Source organism: Syngnathus floridae, chromosome 16 (genome assembly GCF_059516105.1).
Source record: "Syngnathus floridae isolate MCC-2025c chromosome 16, RoL_Sflo_1.0, whole genome shotgun sequence".
NCBI classification, from domain to species: domain Eukaryota; kingdom Metazoa; phylum Chordata; class Actinopteri; order Syngnathiformes; family Syngnathidae; genus Syngnathus; species Syngnathus floridae.
In genome coordinates, this window is record NC_142428.1 from 3,330,064 (window position 1) to 3,353,903 (window position 23,840).

General features: G+C 46.6%; 1 protein-coding gene across 3 annotated transcripts in view; it reads left to right on the forward strand.

Moving 5' to 3' along the window:
* The window catches only part of uggt1 (UDP-glucose glycoprotein glucosyltransferase 1), an 80,111-nt gene that overhangs the window by 54,371 nt on the left and 1,900 nt on the right, over positions 1 to 23,840 (forward strand). The window contains exons 7-41 of one of the 3 annotated variants that reach the window (XM_088399891.1): positions 12,705 to 12,785; positions 12,984 to 13,170; positions 14,913 to 15,031; positions 15,665 to 15,806; positions 15,894 to 15,970; positions 16,074 to 16,207; positions 16,278 to 16,390; positions 16,458 to 16,632; positions 16,705 to 16,801; positions 16,864 to 16,942; positions 17,016 to 17,116; positions 18,044 to 18,143; positions 18,217 to 18,277; positions 19,016 to 19,107; positions 19,264 to 19,414; positions 19,488 to 19,607; positions 19,675 to 19,760; positions 19,853 to 19,988; positions 20,067 to 20,198; positions 20,279 to 20,443; positions 20,707 to 20,827; positions 20,909 to 21,007; positions 21,094 to 21,191; positions 21,313 to 21,519; positions 21,592 to 21,723; positions 21,789 to 21,919; positions 22,035 to 22,130; positions 22,198 to 22,300; positions 22,382 to 22,461; positions 22,544 to 22,733; positions 22,805 to 22,963; positions 23,038 to 23,123; positions 23,221 to 23,305; positions 23,400 to 23,491; positions 23,601 to 23,790. In XM_088399891.1, the coding sequence (XP_088256017.1) occupies positions 15,001 to 15,031; positions 15,665 to 15,806; positions 15,894 to 15,970; positions 16,074 to 16,207; positions 16,278 to 16,390; positions 16,458 to 16,632; positions 16,705 to 16,801; positions 16,864 to 16,942; positions 17,016 to 17,116; positions 18,044 to 18,143; positions 18,217 to 18,277; positions 19,016 to 19,107; positions 19,264 to 19,414; positions 19,488 to 19,607; positions 19,675 to 19,760; positions 19,853 to 19,988; positions 20,067 to 20,198; positions 20,279 to 20,443; positions 20,707 to 20,827; positions 20,909 to 21,007; positions 21,094 to 21,191; positions 21,313 to 21,519; positions 21,592 to 21,723; positions 21,789 to 21,919; positions 22,035 to 22,130; positions 22,198 to 22,300; positions 22,382 to 22,461; positions 22,544 to 22,733; positions 22,805 to 22,963; positions 23,038 to 23,123; positions 23,221 to 23,305; positions 23,400 to 23,491; positions 23,601 to 23,790 (3,861 nt within the window). In that variant the 5' untranslated portion in view covers positions 12,705 to 12,785; positions 12,984 to 13,170; positions 14,913 to 15,000. Of the gene's footprint in view, positions 1 to 12,704; positions 12,786 to 12,983; positions 13,171 to 14,912; positions 15,032 to 15,448; positions 15,555 to 15,664; positions 15,807 to 15,893; positions 15,971 to 16,073; positions 16,208 to 16,277; positions 16,391 to 16,457; positions 16,633 to 16,704; positions 16,802 to 16,863; positions 16,943 to 17,015; positions 17,117 to 18,043; positions 18,144 to 18,216; positions 18,278 to 19,015; positions 19,108 to 19,263; positions 19,415 to 19,487; positions 19,608 to 19,674; positions 19,761 to 19,852; positions 19,989 to 20,066; positions 20,199 to 20,278; positions 20,444 to 20,706; positions 20,828 to 20,908; positions 21,008 to 21,093; positions 21,192 to 21,312; positions 21,520 to 21,591; positions 21,724 to 21,788; positions 21,920 to 22,034; positions 22,131 to 22,197; positions 22,301 to 22,381; positions 22,462 to 22,543; positions 22,734 to 22,804; positions 22,964 to 23,037; positions 23,124 to 23,220; positions 23,306 to 23,399; positions 23,492 to 23,600; positions 23,791 to 23,840 lie in introns of those variants that run through there. The other 2 variants (XM_088399892.1, XM_088399894.1) reach the window with 2 other exon arrangements.

The following is a 23,840-nucleotide window of genomic DNA, read 5'->3' on the forward strand; positions in this document are numbered from 1 at the left end:
CCGCGTGTGACATTAGCATGTTGTCCGAAAGTGCCATTTCGCTAGCGCTAATCTTTCAGTATCGCCCAGCGGATCTTTTAAGGATTCGCCTGCCTCCCGATTTCCGAAAACATGTTTGCCTCGATATGTTGTTGCTCTTCTTACTCGGTCAGTCAGAATTTCAAAAATACCCGCTGGACGTTAGCATTCGAATGCTAATATAATGGCGACAATTTGGTCTAATTGGATTCCGCAAACCACTTAATGGTCGAGAATTTCAAATATAGTTGAGGATACAAAAACGAGAAATTTTCCTCCTCCGTCAAACATAATTACGCTTTGTTTGCTCGTAACTACTCCGAATTTTTAAGCACTCCATCATACCTGCCCCGGGTGCCGACGAAAAAAAAAATTTGGCAAGAAAAGTCAAACCCACTCGGCTGTTTGATAACAAAACAGCACGATGGCACAAAGTGGGACACATTGACGAAACCGTATCAATCTTGCAGCTGCTCTGTATTAAATATAAAATACATTCGGGAAAGGAATGTCCCTAATGCAAACACGCTACCGGCTGTTTATTCTTTTCTAATGACTTGAGCATGAATGGAATTCTCAGATTTGCCTCGCATGCAAAACAAACATCAATAAAAAAGTTTATTAAGGGAAGATCAATACCGTTTACAATACAGCGAGACCCGGAACGGATTCTAATTCAAAACATCCATACATTATTAATTACGTTAGCAAGACCTGAAATTAAAAGGAGACAACCGGAGCGAATAGTTTGAAGCAATCCGGCCACGAGCTGCTGATTGGTTTTAATTTATGTCAATTAATGCACACTTGTTAAAAGTAAATTGCTGTGAAATAAAGTATATTGTATCTTTTCTTCTTAATAGTCCTGTTGAGTCTTCCCTATCTTACTTCATATTCTCCACTCTGAGCAATTAACCTGCTGAATAACACGGATAATGTTTAAATCCTTAATAATAGGGATTAGCCGGTAATCAACCACAAAGATCCTCCAGCGACGTCATTGCGAAGATTTTTTTTATGTGGACGCTGAGACGAGACGCAGGCATGAAAGCAAGCCATCGTCCGAGTTCATCTGGGTTCAGCAGCGGGGGACTCGGAAACTTCCGAGAACGAAGCCAAAGAGTTGGCTAATTACAAAGCGGCTTAAAACGTTCATAATTTTCCTTTTTTTTGTAGCTCGGGTTATCGACGAGTCACAGCGGTGTAATTTTAAAGACAAGCCGAGTTGAGCTTCTAAAAGCTCAATTATTGTTTGAAAATGGAGGAAATGAGCAACAATTCGCAAACATGTATTTTTCTTCTTTGATATTTTATATCATCGTTATGCAGCGAGCATTCTCACGATGTGGCGAGTCGGCCTTGGCGTGCAGGTGCGGCTTGTGTTCGCCGCTTGCATGCGGGTGGGATGAAGCGGCTTTGACTACATCCTCCACACAGCAGATAAGGATCAGAGCCGTCTTGATGGAAGGAATTAGGAGCAGAGATTGCATTGATCTCTAATAGAGCGCTACAAACCTGGAAGCGTATCCGGGGAAACGGGATAACCGGCGCATGTTTATGCACGACGCGTACACCGCTTTACAAATGTGCGAGATCTTTTGTCGAGTGTCTGAACTTTTTCCATGTCTGGGTATGAGACACCTGAGGCAGAATTTATTTTTTTCAGTACCAGGTTTTTATATATAGTTGCTTTCTACCTCATTTTGTTTTTTGGGCCTCTTAAAATGGTTCGGCTAGAATTGACTCCGCTAAAGTGTCATCGCAAATACACTTGGAAGAGTAACCACCTATCATGGACATCATCATTATATTCGAAAGCTTGAAGGTGTTCGCACACATGGGCTGAAGCCCGTGTAGTGTGTCGAGCTATCCTTCTCAAGCGTGTAACTTGAAGAGCTGTGTGAGAGTAAAGCGATACGACGGGAAGTGAAGCGATAACGAAGCGGGCTAGATTTCACAGGACGTTATCGGCCATTATCTGCTCGAACTGTAATGACGACATCCTTTCTGACGTCCCGCTGTTTCATTGCTCTGTCAGAACGTACTCTTGTAAAAGCTTTTGCAAGGTCGTCATTAAAATCGTTGAACGGTTTTCACATGATTCTACACTGAGAGAATAGCTAGCTAGCTTGCTAGCGGGATGGATGGATGTCAAACTGGTCTTGCAGTTTTAGTGAAGACAGAGAAAAACGTGAAGGCTTACTCCGTTCCGATTATTTTGGTCCCACATTTAATCCTTGAGACGTTTAGCCGGTGGAGAGATTTTCCACAATAAAAGCTTCCCGGTTGTTTGGAGGGGACTGCCCCCGAGAGGTCCTGGAAGTTGGCGATTAATTACTTTTCCTTTTCCTTTTTTTTTTCTTTTTCCAGTCGAGCGAATTAAAGACAGCCCAGAAAAAAAAACCCTCATCGCCTCATCAACTAATGAGCTTCAGAACATATCCCCCAACGCGGCGAAACGCCGACACGCACGCTACTCTTATCATCGTAGGGCCTCGTTTCACTTCCGTCACAGACTAAACAGTCCGTTCGGCCTCTTTTAAAATAGATTTGCAGTTTCACTTTGAAGGAGGGCCAAAAACGTCCTCCCAGCAAAAGAGCCATTCTAAACTTTGATGACTGCCGATGTTGTTTGGTACTTTGGGGTCAAAGGCGGGATGCCCGTTCAAGTTCACACGCACAATTGGCTGATGTTTACCCCCCCCCCCCTCGTCCGCCACCGCAGCTTTCATATAGGCCGATAAGAGTGAAACAAGCCATTCATTTTTTTTTTTTTAAATAGCTGAAGCATGGGAAAGACGGCAGAAGATATGCGATGGGAAAAAATGTCTGAGAAAAAAGGACCGAGAGTTTATATGAAAGCCAGTTAATTAAAAATGGACTCCTGATAGGATTACGTCGCTTAAGTCTCAGTTTTCATTTTGACCTTGACTCATCATCCCAACACAGAGACATGATGACGGTCAAACAGTGAATGAAACTATTTTTTTTTTTCATACCTGTGAGGAGAATTTCCGCACGCTGATGCGATCCTGGAATTTGGAAGTGGCCCTCACTAACAACGGCAGTTGTACAAATTGTGTTGAAACGAGACGGTACCCAATTACATGGCTTCATTCTCCTCTCCCGTTTTGTCCTTGACATACCATCCAGCACCTTCTTGTCCTTTTTCGTCCTTTCCCTGCAGCTATGTCTCCATCTGGCCTCCTCACCCCTTCCTGTCATCCATGACACCAACCCCCCTCCCACACCCGCTCCCACCATCCTCATCCCGTTCGCCTTTGAGCGAGGCCGATGAAAAGAACGACCGATTCTTTATCTCATCACATGTCGCTCGACACCATTCTGCTTCGCTTCCTCCCTTTGTGTGTGTGTGTGTGTGCGTGGGGTGTGTGTGTGTGTCCAGGTTCAGATTGCCTCAGTGATTAGATGGCTTCCTGTTTAGCAATGGTCCTCAACGGGCTCTGAGTGCTCTTTGGTTTGTGTGTGTGAAGCAGCATGTGGCTCATTACCCAAGGTTATCATAGCAGCACAAGTCACAATTGTATGTTTGTGATTACGAGGCAACCCAATGTTGAACAGTTTTTTCACGTTACAGCCTCATTCCAATTTTATTTATTTATTTATTTTCTAAAAAACAGACCCTGTCCATCCATTTCCAAAGATCACCAGAAGTAGCAAAGACTCTCCATAAATTCCACTGACAACCCAGGCTAAACTTAGCTGCTAACAAAACTCTCAGTCGTGATGGATCACTTCCAAGAAATTACTATTTACCAGTTTAGACAGGACTTTAGCGGCACATTGCGGTATTAGCTCGTTCACCTTTCAGTGACGTAAAGCCGTTGTCAGTGTTGGCCTCCTGCATCCGACAAATGATTACAGTCCAATAAAAGCTCAGCGGCGGTTAGCGCTTACAAAATTGTCACGCATGAGTGTGTGTTTTCTTCCTTTACCTAATCAATGTATTGACCAAAACATAATGAGGCATGTGTGTGTGTGCAGGAACCTGCCCACGTCTGGAGGTCACCAGGAATTATTTAGGTAGCATCATGGCGCGGGGGGGGTAACGTTTACTGTTGAGTCCTCATTTACGCAGCATCCAATTTGAGTGAACTGGCGTGCGTCTATCTGTCGAACACACGGGCGCATCCGGCCGCTTTGTTGATTTTTAACAATATCCATTTCAGTAGGCAAACAGCAAACCAGCACCGAGGTGCATTAGCTATTTATTAGCAAACATTATCCGACACAAATGGCTGTGCAAATAGTTTTTTTTTTACTATTGTTATTTTAACTAAGGCTCGAATGAAACTGGAAATAACTCCTGTGACTGCTCAAGAGGGGCATCGGAGTTACTTTGCGTGAAAGTTTGCTACTTCATCCCTCCATTAGACTTTTGACTTCCATACCGTGGTCGTGCAAATGAGTCAGCTGGCAGATGGTTGATGCAGCAATCTGCATTCAAGTCAGCGGCCTCGTAAAAGCGCCCGAAAGGCTCGCCTATGCTTGCGCACGGCAAACATCGCATTTGTCTTCGCGTTTGTGTTAACACGTACGGCGCCACTTGCAAATCCGCCCCCTTGAAGGATTCATGCGCACGTGCGAGAAGCGTTTCGCCGTGTTTACCGGGTACACGTTGAGCTCGTCGCCGGCGGAATGAGAATAAGTGCCGCTTTGCCATGGCAACGGACGGGCGGGGGGGAAGAAGTCTGGCGGGTGGGATTGCAACCCGGCTCTCGTCACGCAGCAGGGGGGGATTCGGGCGCACCTTCCTCATCAGTAGTCCTTCAACCTTTTCTGTATCAGTCGATGCTGATTCTGCCATTGGTCATTATCACTCATTCTTCATGTCGTCATCGAGCAGCCTTACGGAGTCATCGTGTCACTCGGCATCACTGGCAGCCTTCCCATTCCATTCTCCTCCTTTTTTTTTCCTGGCACTTCTTTCCGTTGTACTTAAGAGCATGAAAGAAATGCGGGCCCCCCCTGAGGGCGAGCCTGCCTTTGCACAATCGTTTTAGCGGAGAAAATGGGCGAATGTCTTGAAATTAAAAAATAGATATAAGCTCACGCTCTGACCTTGTAAAGACAATTACAGTCCGCCTGGTGAGGCCCGGCGCCGTTTTAATATAATTGACGATGACGTGCGTGATGTAGTGACCGCGGCAAGTCAGCGGCAGCTATGTCCGCTCCCTCGCCCCTCCCCTCCCCATTTTTGGGTGCTGTCAAAAAAATTATTCACGGCATTTTCTTTCATCATGACTATTTTTAGGCGCGGCGCTGATGGAATATTCTGGCAATTACATGTGCCGCTGATTCATCTCCTCCTTTTCCTCCTTCACTTACTCATGCAAAAGTTGTGTAACAGCTCGTTTTATATACGTATCAGAAAACAGTGCTCAGTCACATACAAACGTCCATTTTAGTTTATTTTAGGATTGTCCAGCGATAGAATTTTTTTGACCGTAAAGCAGGCAATGCGTGGTCGCCATGGCAATGACAAAGATGTTCTGTTCTTCTTTTTCGAAACCGCCTCTGTGCCCCGATGATTTTGCGATCTGTCATTTCAAGGTACAATTACGACGTATCGCTGCTTTAAATGAAACTCCAGAGGCCGCCTAGAGCTCCGATGCATTTACTCTCGTCGTATCGTCAGACATTAAAGAAATATACTTCGTATACTTTCTCCGTACATCTTGGTCCCGATTTGATCTCGACAAAGTCTAATCTTGGCCAAAGCTGACCCGGAACATACGACGCGTGTTTGCAAACGAGCAGCATGTCCGGGTTAAAGCGTGCCCTCTGGACTGCCGCCAGTTCTTCCTCTCTTTATCTTTTTCTTACAATAACATCCTCATTCCTAATAACACGCACAGGTCAGCCTGTCTCCCTACCCCAGCTATTTCTCAGCATGGCTCCCTGGAGAGCTTCTAACAGACAGTGGCGGCACCTCCGCGAGGTCACGCCCGACGTGCGCCTCATTTGTCTGCCCGGCTAGTTCCTCAAAAGCCAAATCAAGACGTATGAGTTGCAAACATGCAGCCATTTTGTGTCTTTAACATGCACGCTGAATAAAAGATGGATAGGGAGCGTTTGCTGTACGGCTGGGAATGAATGACCCTGGTATACGGCACTTTGTGTGCGATTAGTGAGTAACTCAGGAGTACCTCAAAGAACAGGAAGCCGGCGGCAATCGTTTGGATTTACACGCTTGTACCATATTATATAATGTTTTATGGGTTTATAAGTATTTGGGGAAAATGGCTTACATTCGACCCCCCTAAAACAAAAATGGTACCCTTTGTAGTCCTCACTCCCTATTTTTAGGACCCTTCTAAAAATTGATTTTTATTCTGTGTTTTACAGTGCTTACTGTTTTTGGTGCAAAATTTTATGTCTGATTTTTACTTGACTTTTGTCATATTGTATGTTGTCTAGTATCCAAACACAAATAACAGTTGTTGGGTGTTTGTTCGAGTTGTGTGTTTCCCGTATACGGTGTGGACATTTTGCCCGGTGTACACAATACAACAAGAACAAATTTCCTGGAAAGAGATCCAAGCGGTTTCCGCTAAATCCCGTGTTTACATCGAGGATGTATATGCGCGCGTGTGTCCGAGCGCGTGTACGCTTCTCGCCTATTCCCCTTGATTGGTTGCCAGCGTTTGCCTTGTGAATACGACACAATGGCATCGTTTCATCTGGCAGCGGTTGAGATGGTTGACACGAATGCATTCAGAGCACAAGCATGGAGCCATCATCTAAAGACCCTTTGTGTGCTTTATTTTTGCTTCTTTCAGCAGCATTAATGAAATATCAATCGCACTTGTTGTTTCATTCATGAGCCCGCTTTGGTTTGAGGGTTTTTTTCCCCATCCCATTGATTTGTGGCCCGCAGCACAGACACTAGAGAAAAGTTCTTTTTAAAACAAGCCTTGAAACTTTTACCAATTGTTTACTCGATATGAAAAAGTCGGAGGCAGCGATAGCATATTGCTGGTATCAATTATTGACCGCCCTGCCAAACGTGTACGCCTGCGAGTCTTTACAATTATCTATTTGAGGATAAAGTGACAGAACCAATATAAATTCTTTCACTTTTATTTTGGTTTCCAACAATTGTTTTCTTAGGCTCTCTCTACAAAATAAATGATCGTTAACTTTTTGCTAATTTATACTATCAATCATAGATTACCGAGGGAGGCCAGTGCCCTCACGGCCCCCCCTCTAGCTCCACCAATGAATGGTGTTTAAATTTAAAACTCCTACTTCGACGATCTCCTTGTGCCAACATTGGCTGATTGTAAACATGTCTGCTGGATCTCGTTCAATTGTGAGCGAATGATGAATTCCACCGCCAGGTAAATAAAGCAAGTGAGTGACAGTCACAGTGAGGAGGAAGCATCTCTCACTTCCGTGTCTATCCCCAAAGACTCGATAGCAGACAGCAAAGTGGAAGCCAGCCAGTCTCCCATAAATTGCCACCATGAAAAAGGCGATGATGACACTCCATTTCACTTCTCGTCTACCTGCGATTCCCCCCCCCCCCCAACCTCCGTGCCGCTGAACTCTGCTTGGCCCGACAAGGCAGCCGGCTTTAACCCGGCGTTAACCCCGTGCATCCACTTCCCTCCTCCTCGTCCCGCCATCTTCACTTTCCCGAAAAAAAACAACACGCTCATTCATCGCGGCAGCTCCTCGCTTGACTGGCAGAGTGAATTGCCTCGCGCCTTACAAACTTCCCATCCATTTTTAATCATGGTCGGAAAGCGGTTAAGGGAAAGATACGGGAAAAAGAAACATTAGAATATATGCAAGCTTGAGAATACGGAGCACGCTCGCAAACATGAAAGCGTGGCGAAGGACTCATAGCCTCGAGAAGTGGCTCGATACGGTGGCTTCAAGTTCGTGACACAGGAAACGTTGCAAATTTTCCATTTTTAACATAACCAGATAATGTTTTAGCTAGTTTAAACCATGTGACACTCCTCACATTTAGCCCATGTGACACTCCTCACAACTTATTTTATCTTTTTTAGATAACATTTTTAGATTAATGTAAACTACCGTAGTTATCATAATTTCGTGTACATTATTTACAATTGATGGCAATCTGAGCAAATCTCCTGGAGACTTTTTGGTGGGTCTACGTATCTTGGAAATGCCAAACAAATTCGATTTTTCTAACTAAAACGGGCTTCATGGTGTCTATACACGAACATTCAAGTCAGTTGGAATCAAATAGTGTGTGCGTGTGTTTTTTTTTGTGTGAGATAGGATTGTACACGAGCGCGTGTGTTGAACCTAAAAGCATCACATGGTTGAACGCTCTGTTGAATCCCAGCTGGGCTTTTAGACAACTTTGATCGTACACCTTTTTGCCTCGAAAATCTTTTTTCTCGCACCAGTAAACACATGTAAACAACACTGCTAGCATACAGCGAGGCTATCATACATTGCATTTTTCAGATTTGGAATCCAAATAACTTTGTCATTTTACCTCAAAGTGCAACGAAATGAAACAGAACGCCAGTCTGCCGGGGGTTGCCGTTGACAGCGACCTGTTTTCACAGAAGAAAAAAAGAAACATATGGAAGACGAGCACAGGTGAAAGTGAGATGTCAGGCGGGGGAACGTTCCAGCGCAGACGCACGTCGGCGTTGACGATGGGGTCGTGTACTGCGTCATTCCAGTCTGCGGCTGCTACGCCAAAACACGTCTGGTTTCCTTGGAGATGACCTCCCTGGCTCCTAAGCAGGAACACGAAGCACGGAAGAATGAGGAGGTGTAGGGAGATAACAGGGCAGCGGTGGGGCTCAAGCGTCTGTCGGAACCAACATCCAGGAGATAAGAGTCTAAAATAACGTCTGATTTGGAAACAGGCCGAGAATAATTTCTGTCTTTCACTGGAGATCTCAATGGGCTTCATTTGGCCCAATCGGCGATAAATTCTTCAAAGTCCAATTGTCCATCCGTCCATCCATCACTTACGCCATTCAGCTATCCATCAATTCACCCACCAATGGGTTGGTGGAACATTATTTAGTGCAAGACAAATGCAAATGGAGTAGACGGAGAGCGAGAGGAAGAAGGAGGTGAGGACTGACTGTCAGCAGCCAGAAGGAGATAGATTGCATGATGGATAAAAGGCAGAGAGACCAATGAAATATGCATCAGGGGGCTCTTGTGAAATTTTAATCCACACTGTTGACTGGAGGTTGACCCCGGCGTGACCCAACACTTGCAGGAGGCGAAATGTGTGCCGCGGGGAGCGGTGAGGGGGCCAAGGCGAGGTCAGGAGAGGGCGGTAAAGTGGTGGAATGGCCGGGAGGACAGGCTGTAATGAGCCTGGCGGCAGGTGGATACATGTCATCTTGTCTGAGGGTCTCCACTCACTTCATTTTATACAACTGCGTGTGATTTATTATTTCATTTATTCATTATTTTATTTTCCAATTCTATTTTATTAATTATTTCATTTATTTATTATTTCAATTATTTAATTTATTATTATATATTCATCATTTTATTTACTAATTATTTCATTTATTCATTATTTATTTTACTGTAACAAATCCAACTTTGTCGAACGGTGAACCGCCTTTCCGTTGCTTGGGCGCGGCAAAATGATAAATCTCCTGTACAGCTTATTCACGGAGCCAAGCTGACCTTTAGCGCGAGAGCCAGAACGCCACGCGAGGCGACGCGACAAGAGAAGACAGAGCGAGAGGAAGCGTAAGGGGATGAAAAAGCAAAGAAGTCACGTGGGATGGGCTTAAAGGGAGCAGATGGGATAGATGATGAGAATGAGAATGAGGACGAGGTGATAGAAGGGGGGGTGGGTGTATGTCCATGATGACTAGATGGAGCTGGCTGGGTGTGAATTGAGAAGGAAATTATGATGGAGAGAGAAAAATCGAGACATTGACAGCGAGAGGGACCGAGAGGTTGTTTCCACACCAAAGCAATCAAAAGGTGAGAAGAGAAAGTGGACAAGTCGTCGACGGTGGTCTGCAAGAACATTTATAACAGTCCCGCGTGCAGCACCTGTCGTCTTTAATAAAGTCTCCGTGCTGGGGGGGCTCTTGGATGGCGAATCTCCTCAAAAGGCAAAACACGTGCTAATTGTAATTATATTTGTCTTCATTAGTCCTTTTCTTTGTTATTTGTACTTTGTTACTTCCCTTAGTGACAACACTAACAAAAGCAAACATCACCTGCAAGTGAGTCGGTGACAAAACGGTCAACAGAACGACAAACGACAGCAGCAGCAGCAGCGACGCCGCCCTCTAGCACTTGTCGAGACAAAAAAAGACATTTGGGTTGATTGACACAAAGTTCCCATCCCTCCCCATCCTCCTCCCCTTGTCCTCATCTTCCTCCCATATCTCCTGTCTTCCGTCTTTGTCTCTCCTCAAAGCGCTGTCGCGGCACCGCCATCTGACAAAACATCGTCTGCGCCATAAAAGTTCACCGATGGAGCCTTCCTGTTATCCCCGCGTAGCGCTCACCTGCACTGTGACAGTTGTCGTTACATCCAGTCCGCCATGTCGGGGCCTCCCGGTGGGACGGCGACAACCCAACAGTTTGTTACTCCCAACAAAGCACTCTCTCTGTTTTCTTCTTTTTTTCTCCGACGTTCCCGCTCTGCATTAAGTGCATGGGAGTGACTCGGGAACAGTAGCGGGCGTTGGGGGGGCTTTTATCGTTGTAATTTGCAGCCACGCGTCGGGCGAGGCGAGCGGTCGGCGGCGACACCGAAGTGCACTTTCCTCGGGTTGAAATTGACAAGCCAATCACGGATGAATAAATAAAACAAAACAACTCGGCTCTTGGAAGATGCAAAATGAGTGAGGGGGGTGATGTATTTCTCACGCCCAGATGTGAGAGTCAGAGCCGTTTGGCATTTTGGATGGTGAGTTGGCAAATATGCACATTTTGGGGGGGCAAGAGAAGGAAATGGCGGAGGATAAAATGTCACAGTTGATGGACGGCAAAGGTCCATCCTCTGGCGAAAGATGGAGATGAAGGAGAAGACGGGAGGGGGAAAAGTCGCCGGGAGAAAGGCGAGGGATTACGGAGGAGAGGAGAAAAAAAGGGGCTGGAGATGGAGGGAATATTTGGTGAAAGGTGAAGAGTGTCAGGTAGATTTCAATAGCAGATGGAAGGGGAGAGGAATGAGGAGGCTGTCTTGGGAAAGGTTAAGGGAGATTTTGTTCGATGTGATTTTATTTATTCCTTCCCGACTCTTTCTAATGGGGACTTAAAGTCACCGTGAGGTTACCTTGGCAACCGAAATGTGCAGTCGGACTTGCGGCGGGATGTTATTCGTGCACAATTATCCCTCTGTGACTATTTGGCTGCGACAGATTAATGGTGTTGCCATTCATTTCAATGGGGAAAGATGATTTGAGTTACAAAGTTCGGTTTTTCGCGTGTACTTGTTTTTGTCCTGATGCAGATATCACACATAAAATCATGATCATTTATTTTAATGGATATTTTTTGTCCCTTAATGCCGACAATAAATATATAATGATTTTTTTTCAGATTTTAAAATATTGAAAGACTCAAGTACAACGTGAGTACTTTTTCCACCTCCGCTGTAGAGAATTAAATCTTCTACTGTGGATTCGCACGTGTATATTGGATTGTGTGTGTGTGAGAGTGTGTGAGGCCATGAATCTGTCCCTCGACCGCCGCCGTCTCCATGGCTGTACGCCGCGTGTGAATCACCGACGGCAAGCGAGCCCATAAAGCCCCGTGAGCGGTTAGCGGCAATGGCTGTTAGGAATGATCACAGCCTGCCTGGCTGCTATACTTCCATCTCCCACCCCGCCTCCCCGTAGGCCCATCTTGACGACTTGGCCGGGCGCACGGTCACGGCTGACGGCGCTCCCGATGGCCATCACGTCAGCAGCGATGATGGAATGTATGAAATATGGGCTCTTTGTCTGTGCCGTTGGACGGGGTGGAGGTTAGAGGAAGAGGTCAGGGAAAGGGTGAAGGCAAAAGGAAAATTGCCTGTTTGGAAAGAAAGCCTCGCTCTGCCTACATCTTTTTTACCCCCCCCACCCTTCTGTGCAGTGAAAGACATTTGTCAGAGCTGATTCAAACGTGTTAATAATGCATGGTGGTCGATATTATCAAAGCTGATGCCGGCGTCATATTTAAAGCTACGACTTGAGGATGGATGAGGCAGCACGTTGGAGTGCAGGGGTCTGCAACCTGTGGCACTTTTATCCGTCAGTTACGTCTTGCCTCGATAAATATTTAATTCCGAATTACTTTGTTCGTTTGTCAAATGCAAGTTTGCATTTGAAGGTTATTTTGGAACGATATTAAAAAGATCACTCAGGCATCACAGACGACAGTGTGAAAATGAAGGTGACGTCGCCGGCGCCGATGTGGTTGAGGTTCAGGCACAGATAACACTTTAATCGTGTGAAATACAGATTTTAATTGGCTGTTTGGTTCAAATAGTAAAAAATGTGTTAAGTGATGAGTGCAATGTCAGCACGCTGCAAAAGAAGCTCAACAGTGCCCCCGACAGGTGATATGGTATTACTGTCACTTTTTTATCTAGTCCCTTTGTGAGTCCTCTTTTTTTGGGGGTGTAATGGTGGAAATTTATCAGAAGTATGATCGGCTCATAAAAATGAAATGTTCCGCCGCCTCTACAGGATCTGCTGAAGGATATACGAGGCTGAGGGGGATTAAGGTGAACCCCAAGCTGGCTCCTGTCCAAAGTATTCTTTGCCAAGGTTAGACTATCCTCTTAGCCTTTTATGCACACACACAGACACACACCTTGGCATTATCTTGCCATAAGCAAGGTTAAGGTTAGAGCACATCTCTCTTTTTATGTTACTTGGAAATTTATTTATTTATGTATTTATTTTGGGAAAGCTCCGTACTTTCAAGAAATGCGTCAAATATTTTCTCGATGAAATATCTTCCAGGGTAAAAGTGGAAACCTTCTGCAAATTAAGAAGAGACTCCGTAAACGCAAACATAGCAGACAGTCAGCTCCATCCATCACTGGAGGGGCTCACAGGGCCCCTGGGTGCCCCCTGGCAAGTTCAAACCAGCAATCCCCTCACTGGTGGAGCACAAAGAAGGTGACCCCGAGCTACGGCAAGGAGAAGGGTAATAATAATAATCATCATCCCGCTGGGTGTATCCAAGCGCTTGGATGGAGATGGCAAGGGCGGGCGGCGGCATTAAAGGCGTCCTCTTTTTGCCGAATGGATTTCTTTCAGCATTTTAAAACATCTGTGTGTGTGTGTGAGTGGGAAAATATAGAATGTCTGAGATCATCAATGTTACAGGATGATGATTATCACGTTTGTTGTCACCTACAAACATTGGGTTCTCATGCTGTAGGTGTCAGTAGTCCAAAGTTTATGGCTTGGCTGACATTTCCAGAGCCAGTCAGTCCGTGTAAAAAGTTTGAGACCCCCTTTCTAACTTCAACGGAGCAAGCTGATTTGTGATTTCAGGACGAACTAAAATGGAATGTTTTTTTCCTGCATTTGCTTTGTTGACGTCGGCATTTTCCAAATTAACGATTCCGTCTTTGACGGCAGCCATTCTTAGCCGGGAGCACGGCGGCGGCTGTGTCGCGAGTGACAGAAGTGGTTCATCGCCGTCAGGTCGTCTTTGTCTCGGCAGACTAATTACGGAGTAATGGCTGTCAATGATGTCGGGGAATTGATGCAGCGCGACACATGCTAACGGCGCTCAGGGGTCTCACGGAGCCTCGCTAACTCGATGCGCTGCTTATTTATAGAGCACGTGAACGGGCCCGAGAGCGCTGAGATTTATGTTACCCTGTAAAAAAAAAGAAAGAAAATGCGATTAGTCTCAAGCGCTTAAATATGACGATGTCATCTGTTCTGCTGATGAAGGACGGATAAAAGACAAACTTACATCCCGCGGCCGATGCATGCCTCCATTTGATTTTAGGGCCCTCTGCCAATAATATTGAATGACTTACTCCTAAATTAGCTAGATCTAGACATGAACACTCAATATATTAATATTTCCGCCAATCTCAAGTCCCTAACCACTAGCATATTTCCCCTTTTTTTACGATTTGTCTGGTGTTTGCAGTTTCACGACAGGGGGACCCCAAGATGACCCCCATTAAACAGTCCGGTACATTTTTTTAATTAGTGAGAACTGGCGCGAAACGACGTGACGCCTTCATATTAATGGGACTTTAATTGAGGTCGTTGGCGGGTCCCCCGTTGAGGCTTTCAACCTCTAAAATGGCTGACGTGCCCGTAAGGGTGGCGGGAGCAGTAGACGACCCACCGACCCCCAAAGTGCACTATTTGAATGATGACAGCCATCTCTGTTATTCATGTGAGGATGTCACCTTGTTGACAATGACAGTGCCCTGCCGTGTGTGTGTGTGTGTGTGTGCGTTTTCGACATCATGCTTAATTACACTTGTGCTAACTGACTTGTGGGGACACAGCAGCCAGCCCGTGAATGCGGATCCATCTGATTGTTTGGTGTGTAAAGAAGGTGGCTGCACATGCACTTTAAAAGTGAAGGTCAACGCCGTCAGGATAATTAATGTCGGCCGCTTTTCACAAAATGTTGAATCACAGGCTGGAACCGCTTCCTCCAGAGGATCTCTTGTTCAATTTCATTTAAGCCGCAGAGCAAGGAAATGGAAAAGAAAAACGCAAAGAGCCGTGATGGATTATTATTATTATTATGATGATTATTATTATGAAAATAATACAAAGATAGATATATTTAAGTGAGCTGGGGGACGTATCTCAAGCCTTAAAAAAATACCTGAATTAAATTATGTATGCTTGTGTAATTTTGAGAGACTGATATTTATATTTATTTTTGTCTTTTTTTTACGGCAGGGTCCACCCACCTCATTTTTGATCAGGCTAATGTATTGGCTACCTAAACTGTCCTCTGATAAAGACCCCACCTACTCTCCGGCAAATCATGACTCCAGGAAGCTCCGAAGCCGGCTTCGGTGAGGAAAACAACACCTTTCTTTTGCCTTCAAAACGTTGCCTGCCTGCTGGTTTTAAAGAAAATGGTCTTAATCGCGCTGCGTGCTGACGAGACCTTTCCAAATGATGGTTTACTGTTAGCTGATAGCGCTAGCTTCTGCAGCTAGCTGCTATCAACTCGCCGCCATTGATTTTTCTATAACCACAACATAGTCGTCTGTAGTTTGTATTCATTGAATGTTTGATTGTGGCGTCTGTCAACGTATTCGCACTAATAATGTGACAGCTCTGGCCTAGCTAAGCAGTGACAAAACGTACAAACTTTGCGGTCATTGGACGAAGCGGCCACGCTGAGAGTTCCTATTGGTCAGAAGCCGGTAGCGTCTTTCTGTTTACAAGCGAAACTGCTGGTGCACTCATTCATTTTCCCGTTACAGGAAATGTAGGCACACTAAATGGTGTCAATGAGTCTTTAAGGGACCTAAATTGCCTGTTTTTGCAATGTGGAAGGAGGCTGGAGCAAACTTTGGAAACACCAGGAAGGTGGAATCAAAAAAGATTATATTGTGGTTGTAAATGGCATTCTACAGTTAATTATGATGTTGCTGTCTCCTATATTATGCCCTAATGTTTCTTCTAATGTCTGCTGCCAGGTGCAGGCTGGACGATGTGGCTTCTCTGGATCTTACTATTGTCGCCGCTCGCCGCAGCTTCTGGTGGCGGAGCAGACTCCAAGGCCGTCACCACCACCCTCACCGCTAAGTGGGCTGACACGCCTCTGCTCCTGGAGGCCAGGTGGGAATTAACAAACACTGCTTAAAATGTCCATTTAAACATTTACCAAAGCGTAATGGCAAATTTATTTTGCTTCATCGTCTTCAGTGAGTTCCTGGCAGAGGAGAGCCAGGATAAATTTTGGGACTTTGTTGAAGCCAGTCAGAACATAGAGGACCATGATGGTGAGCGGTGATGTTTGCAATTTCTGTCAAAATGGCTGCACCCTTTAATGGATTCATTTGATCGATTCTTATTCCAATGCCTCGTTTGCTTCTCGCTCTCCAGCCAACACAGACCAAGCCTATTACGAGGTGATAGTGCAGACAGCAAGCGCCTTGCTCAGCTCTGTCCAAGTCAACATGCTCAAGTTCGCCCTGTCCCTCAGGGCCTACTCGGCAACAGTGCACTCCTTCCAGCAGGTATTGTCAATTTAATTTTTTGTTGTGATTGTTTTTTATCCGGCGTTTCATGATCCTGCTGTGCCTCTAGATTGCGTCCAATGAGCCTCCTCCTGCTGGCTGTTCAGCCTTTTTCAGCGTCCACGGAGAGAAGACGTGCAATCCCGACAACTTGGAAGCACTCCTGAAAACGGCGCCAGAAAGGTAGCGACAAACCGAAACAAATCACCAAGACTCCTGATAATAATTGACCTCTCTGTCACCCTCCCAGGCCCAAGCCTTATCTTTTTAAAGGCGACCATAAATATCCCGGATCAAAGTCGGACGCTCCCGTCGTCATCCTCTACGCCGAGTTGGGGAAAGCGCAATTCCGGGAACTTCACCTGGCCGTCGTGGACAAAGTCGGCGAAGGCCTGGCCACTTACGTGCTCCGTCATTACGTTGCTGTAAGTGTTACGTTCAGTTTGTCCTTTTGAAATGATCATGAATCTTCCGTCACGGATCATTTTTCCTGGTAGAATCCAAGCGCAAAGAAGGTCTCTCTCTCCGGATATGGAGTGGAGTTGGCCATCAAAAACCAAGAGTACAAGGCAAAGGATGACACACAAGTCCAAGGTACACATGCACGCACACAAAACCACACTCTATGTGAGTTAATTAATTGATTGCGGTTCTAGGGGCGGAGGGGAACGCCACGATGATCAGAGAGAACGATCCGGTGGATGAGGTCCAGGGATTCCTTTTCGGCCGACTCAAGTGAGCCGAGCACACTTTATTTCCTCACCACAGAATAAGAACATGTTATCAGAGGGGCATTGTGTATCTCCAGGACACTATACCCAGAATTGAAAGAACAGCTGAAGGAGCTGAGGAAACATTTAGTGGAAAGCACCAATGAAATGGCACCACTCAAAGTCTGGGAAATGCAAGGTGAGTTTCGGTGTATTCCAAAATGATTTTGAATCTTTTTGAAATGTAGCCGTATACAATTATAGACAAAGAAATTAATTTGAAAAGGGCAATCTAACACGAAGTAAGAGACGCCGAACAGTCGGCAGGGATGAAACACATCCTCGGCTTACAGTTTAACACCTGCTGGCATTATATCTGCCAACTTGCAATTTTGAAGGAATCCATTTTACGACGTTGTAAATACCCCCCCGCAGCTCTGCGTCCATTAGTTTGTCGACAAAGTTGACAAATGGCGACTTCGCTGCCTCATCATAAAATACTGCCTCGTTCATTCACCTCAGTTGTAATACGATTTCCCGATCCGTATCACATCAAGTACATCTCGATATCATCCGTTAAATTGATAATGCGCTAATAGAATGGAAAAAATGATTCAATCTAAAATATTTTATCAATAAAATGAATGTAAAGTGGAGTTAATATTGCTTCGTGCCGTTTTTGCCTCTGAGCTCGTGTCATCATGCAGGCCAAGTCGCAACCCGTCGACAGACTCACCAATCAATAAGCGGGGTCGATTGTCAAGAGGTCACATCTCCGGGGAGATGCTGCAGCATTAAAGCCGCATTGATTCGTATTTTACAGCACCCTTGAAATAATCTACTTTTGCACAGTTTCTTTCCACTCCCGCTAATTCGTATGCATTCCAGCGTACTTGGGCACTGTCTCCTCAAGGCCGCATGGGGTGTGTGTGTGTGGGGGGGCTGAGCTTCCTCTTCAAAATTTCGGGTTGGGCGTCAGTCAGGTCAACCCTGCCTGGGCTGGTTCAAGCTGACCTCGAGGTCCATGATACAGCAAGGCATTTAGACATTTTACAAGGACAATTATGGTGAAATGCAGCAAAATGCTGATTCAATAATAAAAGAATTTGCACCTCCTATTTTACAGACTTGAGTTTCCAGACAGCTGCCCGCATCCTGGCTGCCCCAGCAGCCGAAGCCCTTAATGTTATGAAGGACCTCAGTCAGAACTTCCCCAACAAGGCCAGGTAAAACTGCACATAGAAGCACCTGCGTGATGAAGTTCCACTCAATAAAATATGTCCATCCCACCCCTTGTAGGTCCATCACCAAAACAGTGGTCAGCGCCGAGATCCGCAAAGAGATTGGCGAAAACCAGAAGGTACCGCTTGAGCTTCTCAGCTAGATTTCCAATAACGTGAATTGAATCGCTATTCATTGTGCTGCTGTCGTTTTATAATCAACTCTTGTCTTTAAAAAATTGTGAAAGTGGGGGGGAAAAAATGATAAGTACCACAAACCAATATTGCACAGAGCCCTCAAACCACCTCCTTGTCTTTAGGGTCCAGGGGGAAATATCTCAAAATGAGGACCACTTCCCCTTTTTTTTTTCTTTTAATATTACTTAAAGTGTGGACGAATGCACCTGCGTGACATTTTCTCTGTCTGTTTGAGCGAGATGCACAATATTCATTTCCTCGGCGTCCTGTTGTAATTGCGGCGCTCCCAAGTTTGATTAAACTGACATCGTTGTCTCTCCCTAATGAGATTGAACGGGCGCCAGGCAGCGACTTCCTGCAATGTCACGCAGGCAATAATTAGCTTGTTTAGCTCGGGCTTGGAATTGCTCAACTACCGGACTCTTGAGCAATGCTGACAGGGCTTGTTTGTGGTGACCAGTTAATAGTGTAAGACAGTTTTAGAAACTGGGGAATGGCTCCCTCTAGTGGTACACAAAATCACTTGGCCTAACTACTGATGGTGATACTCTGAGAGGTGTTTTCTTATTGGTGGTACTTGGTGTAAAGGATTTGACAACCACTGGCATAACAAACAAAACAAAAAATGGATTCAACCATGAGTTTAGTATGAATTTGGGGTTTATTTGTCTTTTTTTCAGTTCTTCAAAGGAACCCTGGGGCTGCACCCAGGCGACTCTGCCTTGTTCATCAATGGCCTGCACATCGATCTGGACTCACAAGACATTTTCAGGTACTCGCACTTGAGTATTTAGCAAATCAACCAGCTGTTATGTCCTTCTACTACTGTGATTATTATTATTTTCTGGCATTATTTGTCATTTTTAGTGTTGTATACAAATATGTTGAACTCTGGCATACTCTGAGCTGTGTTGTGTTTTGGTCCTAGCGTGTTTGAGGTGCTGCGCAGCGAGGCGCAAGTGATGGACGGTCTTCGCTCGCTGCACATCGACACGCCCTACATCCACGACATCCTCAAGCTCAACGTGCAGCCGACAGACTCCGACTACGCCGTCGACATCCGCAACCCTGCCATTAGCGTGAGAGAAAGCCTCCACCCCTCCAATCATGTTCATCATTTCAGATCATCATGTTGTGTTGTGTGTGTTTTAGTGGATTAACAACTTGGAGATAGACCACAAGTACAGCTCGTGGCCTTATAATGTTCAGGAGTTGCTCAGGCCCACATTCCCCGGAGTGATCAGGCAGATCCGCAAGAACTTCCACAATCTGGTAGGACGCCACCCCCCCAAACCAAGCCAGAACCAAGAGCAACACTTTCACTTTATTTTGTGTGTAGGTGATCATTCTGGATCCAACTCAGGAGAGCGCCGTGGAGCTGCTAAGTGTCGCAGAGATGTTCTATTCCAACAACATCCCGCTCAGGTAGCACCTGGCATCCTTGGTGAATGCTGATGGAGTGAACAGCGCACGCTCCGCATCCAAATAAGAAACTCACCTATGTGTATGTTTTGTAGGATCGGGCTTGTGTTTGTGGTGTCGGATGAAGACAACATCAACGGAATGGAGGACGCGGGCGTGGCCCTGCTTCGCGCTTACAACTACATCAGCGACGAGGTGGACAGCCACAGCGCTTTCGACGCAGTCGTCTCGGTGAGTCCAAGCCGCCGACGTGCGATACACCGCCGCTTTGTTGTCCTCGTCACCTCATCTTTTTTTTTCCTCCTTAAGATGTTCAACCATGTCCCTTCTGGAGGGCGGCTGACGGTCAGCAATGTGATTAAAGTTCTGGAAAAGAGGTTCCCCTACGTGGAGGTCAGCAGCGTCCTGGGAGCCGACTCCACCTACGACAACAACAGAAAGGTGAGGCGGCCCGTTTTTATCCCGCTCCAATCCGGTTCGCTCGGACGTTCGCTGGAACTGTCTCGTGTGCACATTTTCAGGAAGGACGGGCCTACTATGAGCAAACCGGGGTGGGCCCACTACCGGTGGTCATGTACAACGGAATACCGTTTCCACGCGAGCACCTGGAGCCGGACGAACTGGAGACGGTCACCATGCAGAAGATCCTGGAGACCACTTCTTTCTATCAGAGGGCCGTCTACTTGGTCAGTTGGAGCGCAAATGAGGATTTGATACTCGCTTTTCCACACCCACTGGAATCCACTGATTTGCGCTGTTTGCTAATGACTTGTTTTAATCTCCACTGTGCTGACTTGCGCTAAACTAATGAGATCGAATGCTGAGCTAACAGTCGAAGGAGGGCGCCCGCTGCTGATTGGCTGACAACAAAAGGAACAAAACAATCAGTTTTCTCGTTTGGAAACAATTTGAATCGAAGGGAATGGGTCTTTTTTTTTTTCATTCGTAGGGCGAGCTGGCCAGCGATCACGACGTGGTGGACTTCATCATGAACCAGCCCAACGTCGTCCCTCGCATCAACTCCCGAGTGCTGTCCACCACCAGAACCTACCTGGACCTCTCCGACACCAGTCTGTCCATTTTCCATAACAGCCCTAAAGTGTCATAAGGGAGCCTCTTATCCAACCCCCATCCCCTTTTTTTTCCCTTAGACAACCATTTTGTGGATGATTACGCTCGCTTCTCCACACTGAACATGCGGGAGAAGAGCACCGCCGTGGCCAACAGCATCAATTACATGACCAAGAAAGGTCAGCACTTTAAAACGGGACTTCTTGTGAGCTAAACGCACGATAGCACATCAACCCAGCGTGAAACTTTTTTTTTCCTCGCTCAGCAGATGATGGCTACATTCGGCCTGTGACCTTCTGGGTGGTGGGAGACTTCGACATGCCTTCGGGACGCCGCCTCCTCTATGATGCCATCAGACACATGGTGACGGCATTTTTTTGTTTATCCCATTTTTGCTCAATTATTCTTTCTTTATCTGGTTTAATAATTCATGTAAAACAGAAAAGCGCAACCAGTCTCAGCTGACGTTTCTCGTCACCGACAGAAAACGAGCAACAACGTACGCCTCGGCATGATCAGCAACCCGTCGGCCGAGCTGTCGGCCGAGTCGAGCCGCGTGACGCGCGCCATCTGGGCCGCCATGCAGACGCAGTCCGCCAACAACGCCAAGAACTTCATCACCAAAATGGCCAAAGAGGACACGGCAGCGGCGCTGCACAAAGGAACCGACATTACAGAGTTCGCTGTTGGGGTGAGGTTCATCTCGCTTCTCCGTCTATGTTCATGTTGTGGCAAAAATTAAGAGTTGTTTCGTGTCCATCAGGGGATGGACTTGTCATTGTTCAAGAGTGCATACGAGAGTCACAAATTTGACTTCCTGCTTTCCCACGCCGCCTACTGCCGAGACGTCCTCAAGCTAAAGAAGGGCCAGCGAGCCGTCATCAGCAACGGACGAGTGAGTTCTTATTTTCTTTGCTGGCTTTGTTCCTCACTTTACACTTTCTCTTCTTCCCGCCGCAGATCATCGGGCCACTGGAGGAGGAGGAGGTTTTCAACCAGGATGACTTCCTCCTGCTGGAGAGCATCATCCTCAAAACTTCGGGCCAGCGCATCAAAAGCAAAGTGCAGCAGTTTGGCATCGAGGAGGACAGGTAAAAAAAAATTTAAAACGCTTCTTAGCTTCGTGTCTCGTTGGTACACCAACAATAGAAAGCTCACGGCCATATTTATAGTCTTTATAAAAATGGTGCCCCTTGTTTCTGCCAGGGCCAGCGACCTGGTGATGAAGGTGGACGCGCTGCTCTCGTCTCAGCCCAAAGGAGAGGCGCGCATCGAGTATAGCTTTGCCGACGACCGCCACAGGTGTGACCTTGTGACCCGAAAACGCAAGCAAACGCGAGCGAATTGATAACTTTGCGCTTATCGGCAGTGCTGTGAAGATCCGCCCCAAGGAGGGCGACGTATACTTTGACGTCATCGCCGTGGTAGATCCTGTGACGCGGGATACTCAGAAACTGGCTCCTTTCCTGATGGTAAGTCCATGAAGACTTAACTGACTTCATCTTCCACTCGTCTCCTGCCCGTGACTCTTTGACGCTGTGGTTTGCCTTCAGGTTCTGAAGCAGCTCGTCAACGTCAACCTGCGCGTCTTCATGAACTGCCAGTCCAAACTTTCCGACATGCCTCTCAAGAGGTACCTAGGAATCCTGTTAGCATTTTAGGAAGTTGTACCCGTTCATATTTGAGGCTAATTTATTTCCCCGCCTCCTCTCCAGTTTTTACCGCTATGTGCTGGAAGCCGAGGTGGCGTTCCAGGCGGACGGCAGCTTCTCTCCCGGCCCCATGGCGCAGTTCCTGGACATGCCCCAGTCGCCGCTTTTCACACTGAATCTCAACACTCCGGAGAGCTGGATGGTGGAGTCCGTGCGCACGCGTTACGACTTAGACAACATCTACCTAGAGGAGGTAACCTTCATGCTGTGATCGTGAGATTTGTTTGAATCTGCTTATTTGACGATTGTCTCGCGATGTGGCAGGTGGAGAACGTTGTAGCGGCGCAGTACGAGCTGGAGCACCTTCTCCTGGAGGGTCACTGTTTCGACGTCAGCTCGGGCCAGCCGCCGCGCGGCCTCCAGTTCACGCTGGGCACCGCCTCCGAGCCCGTCATCGTGGACACCATCGTCATGGCGAACCTTGTACGCTGCTTCCCGTCGGACGTTGTCACAAATGCTTCGACTTGGCCGTCAACGTGGTGAAATGTGTTCCGCAGGGTTACTTCCAGCTCAAGGCCAATCCGGGTGCCTGGAACCTGAAGCTGAGGAAAGGCAGATCTGATGAAATCTATAAGATCTACAGGTGATGACAGTGACAATCACACTTGGGCAGGAATTCTTTTGGCATTGTCATTTTTTGGGCCCAATACTCATGAGTAAAAGTGTTTCCCCCATTGCAGTCACGACGGGACGGACTCTCCGACAGACTCTGACGACATCATTGTGGTCCTGAATAACTTCAAGAGCCGAATCATTAAGGTCAAGGTGAGTTGGTGTGTCACGTTAACTCGGTCGGCGTGGTTTCTTCTGCCTGAGTTTCCACTTCTTACCCACGCATGCACCCGTGTGTGTCCATCAGGTCCAGAAGAAAGCAGACAAGTTCAACGAGGAGCTGCTAAGCGACAGCAGCGCCGAGGAGAACGACACCGGCTTCTGGAAGTCTCTGACTAGGTAAGCTCAAACCTTTTGAAGAAAAGTAATAGTGATTTAAAATAGCTGTTTTTGTAAAAATAAAAAAATAAACTTCTCGACCTTGAAAGCCTTCTCCTCTCCTCCACAGAGGCTTCACGGGCGGCAAGAAGACAGAGGAGGCCAAGCAAGATAAAGAGGATGTCATCAACATCTTCTCTGTGGCCTCGGGTCACCTCTACGAGCGCTTCCTCAGGATCATGATGCTGTCGGTCCTGAAGAACACCAAGACGCCCGTCAAGTTCTGGTTCCTCAAGAACTACTTGTCGCCAACCTTCAAGGTGAGGCCTTGTCCATCGCTAGCCGCTTTTAATATCACACGCTATGCTTG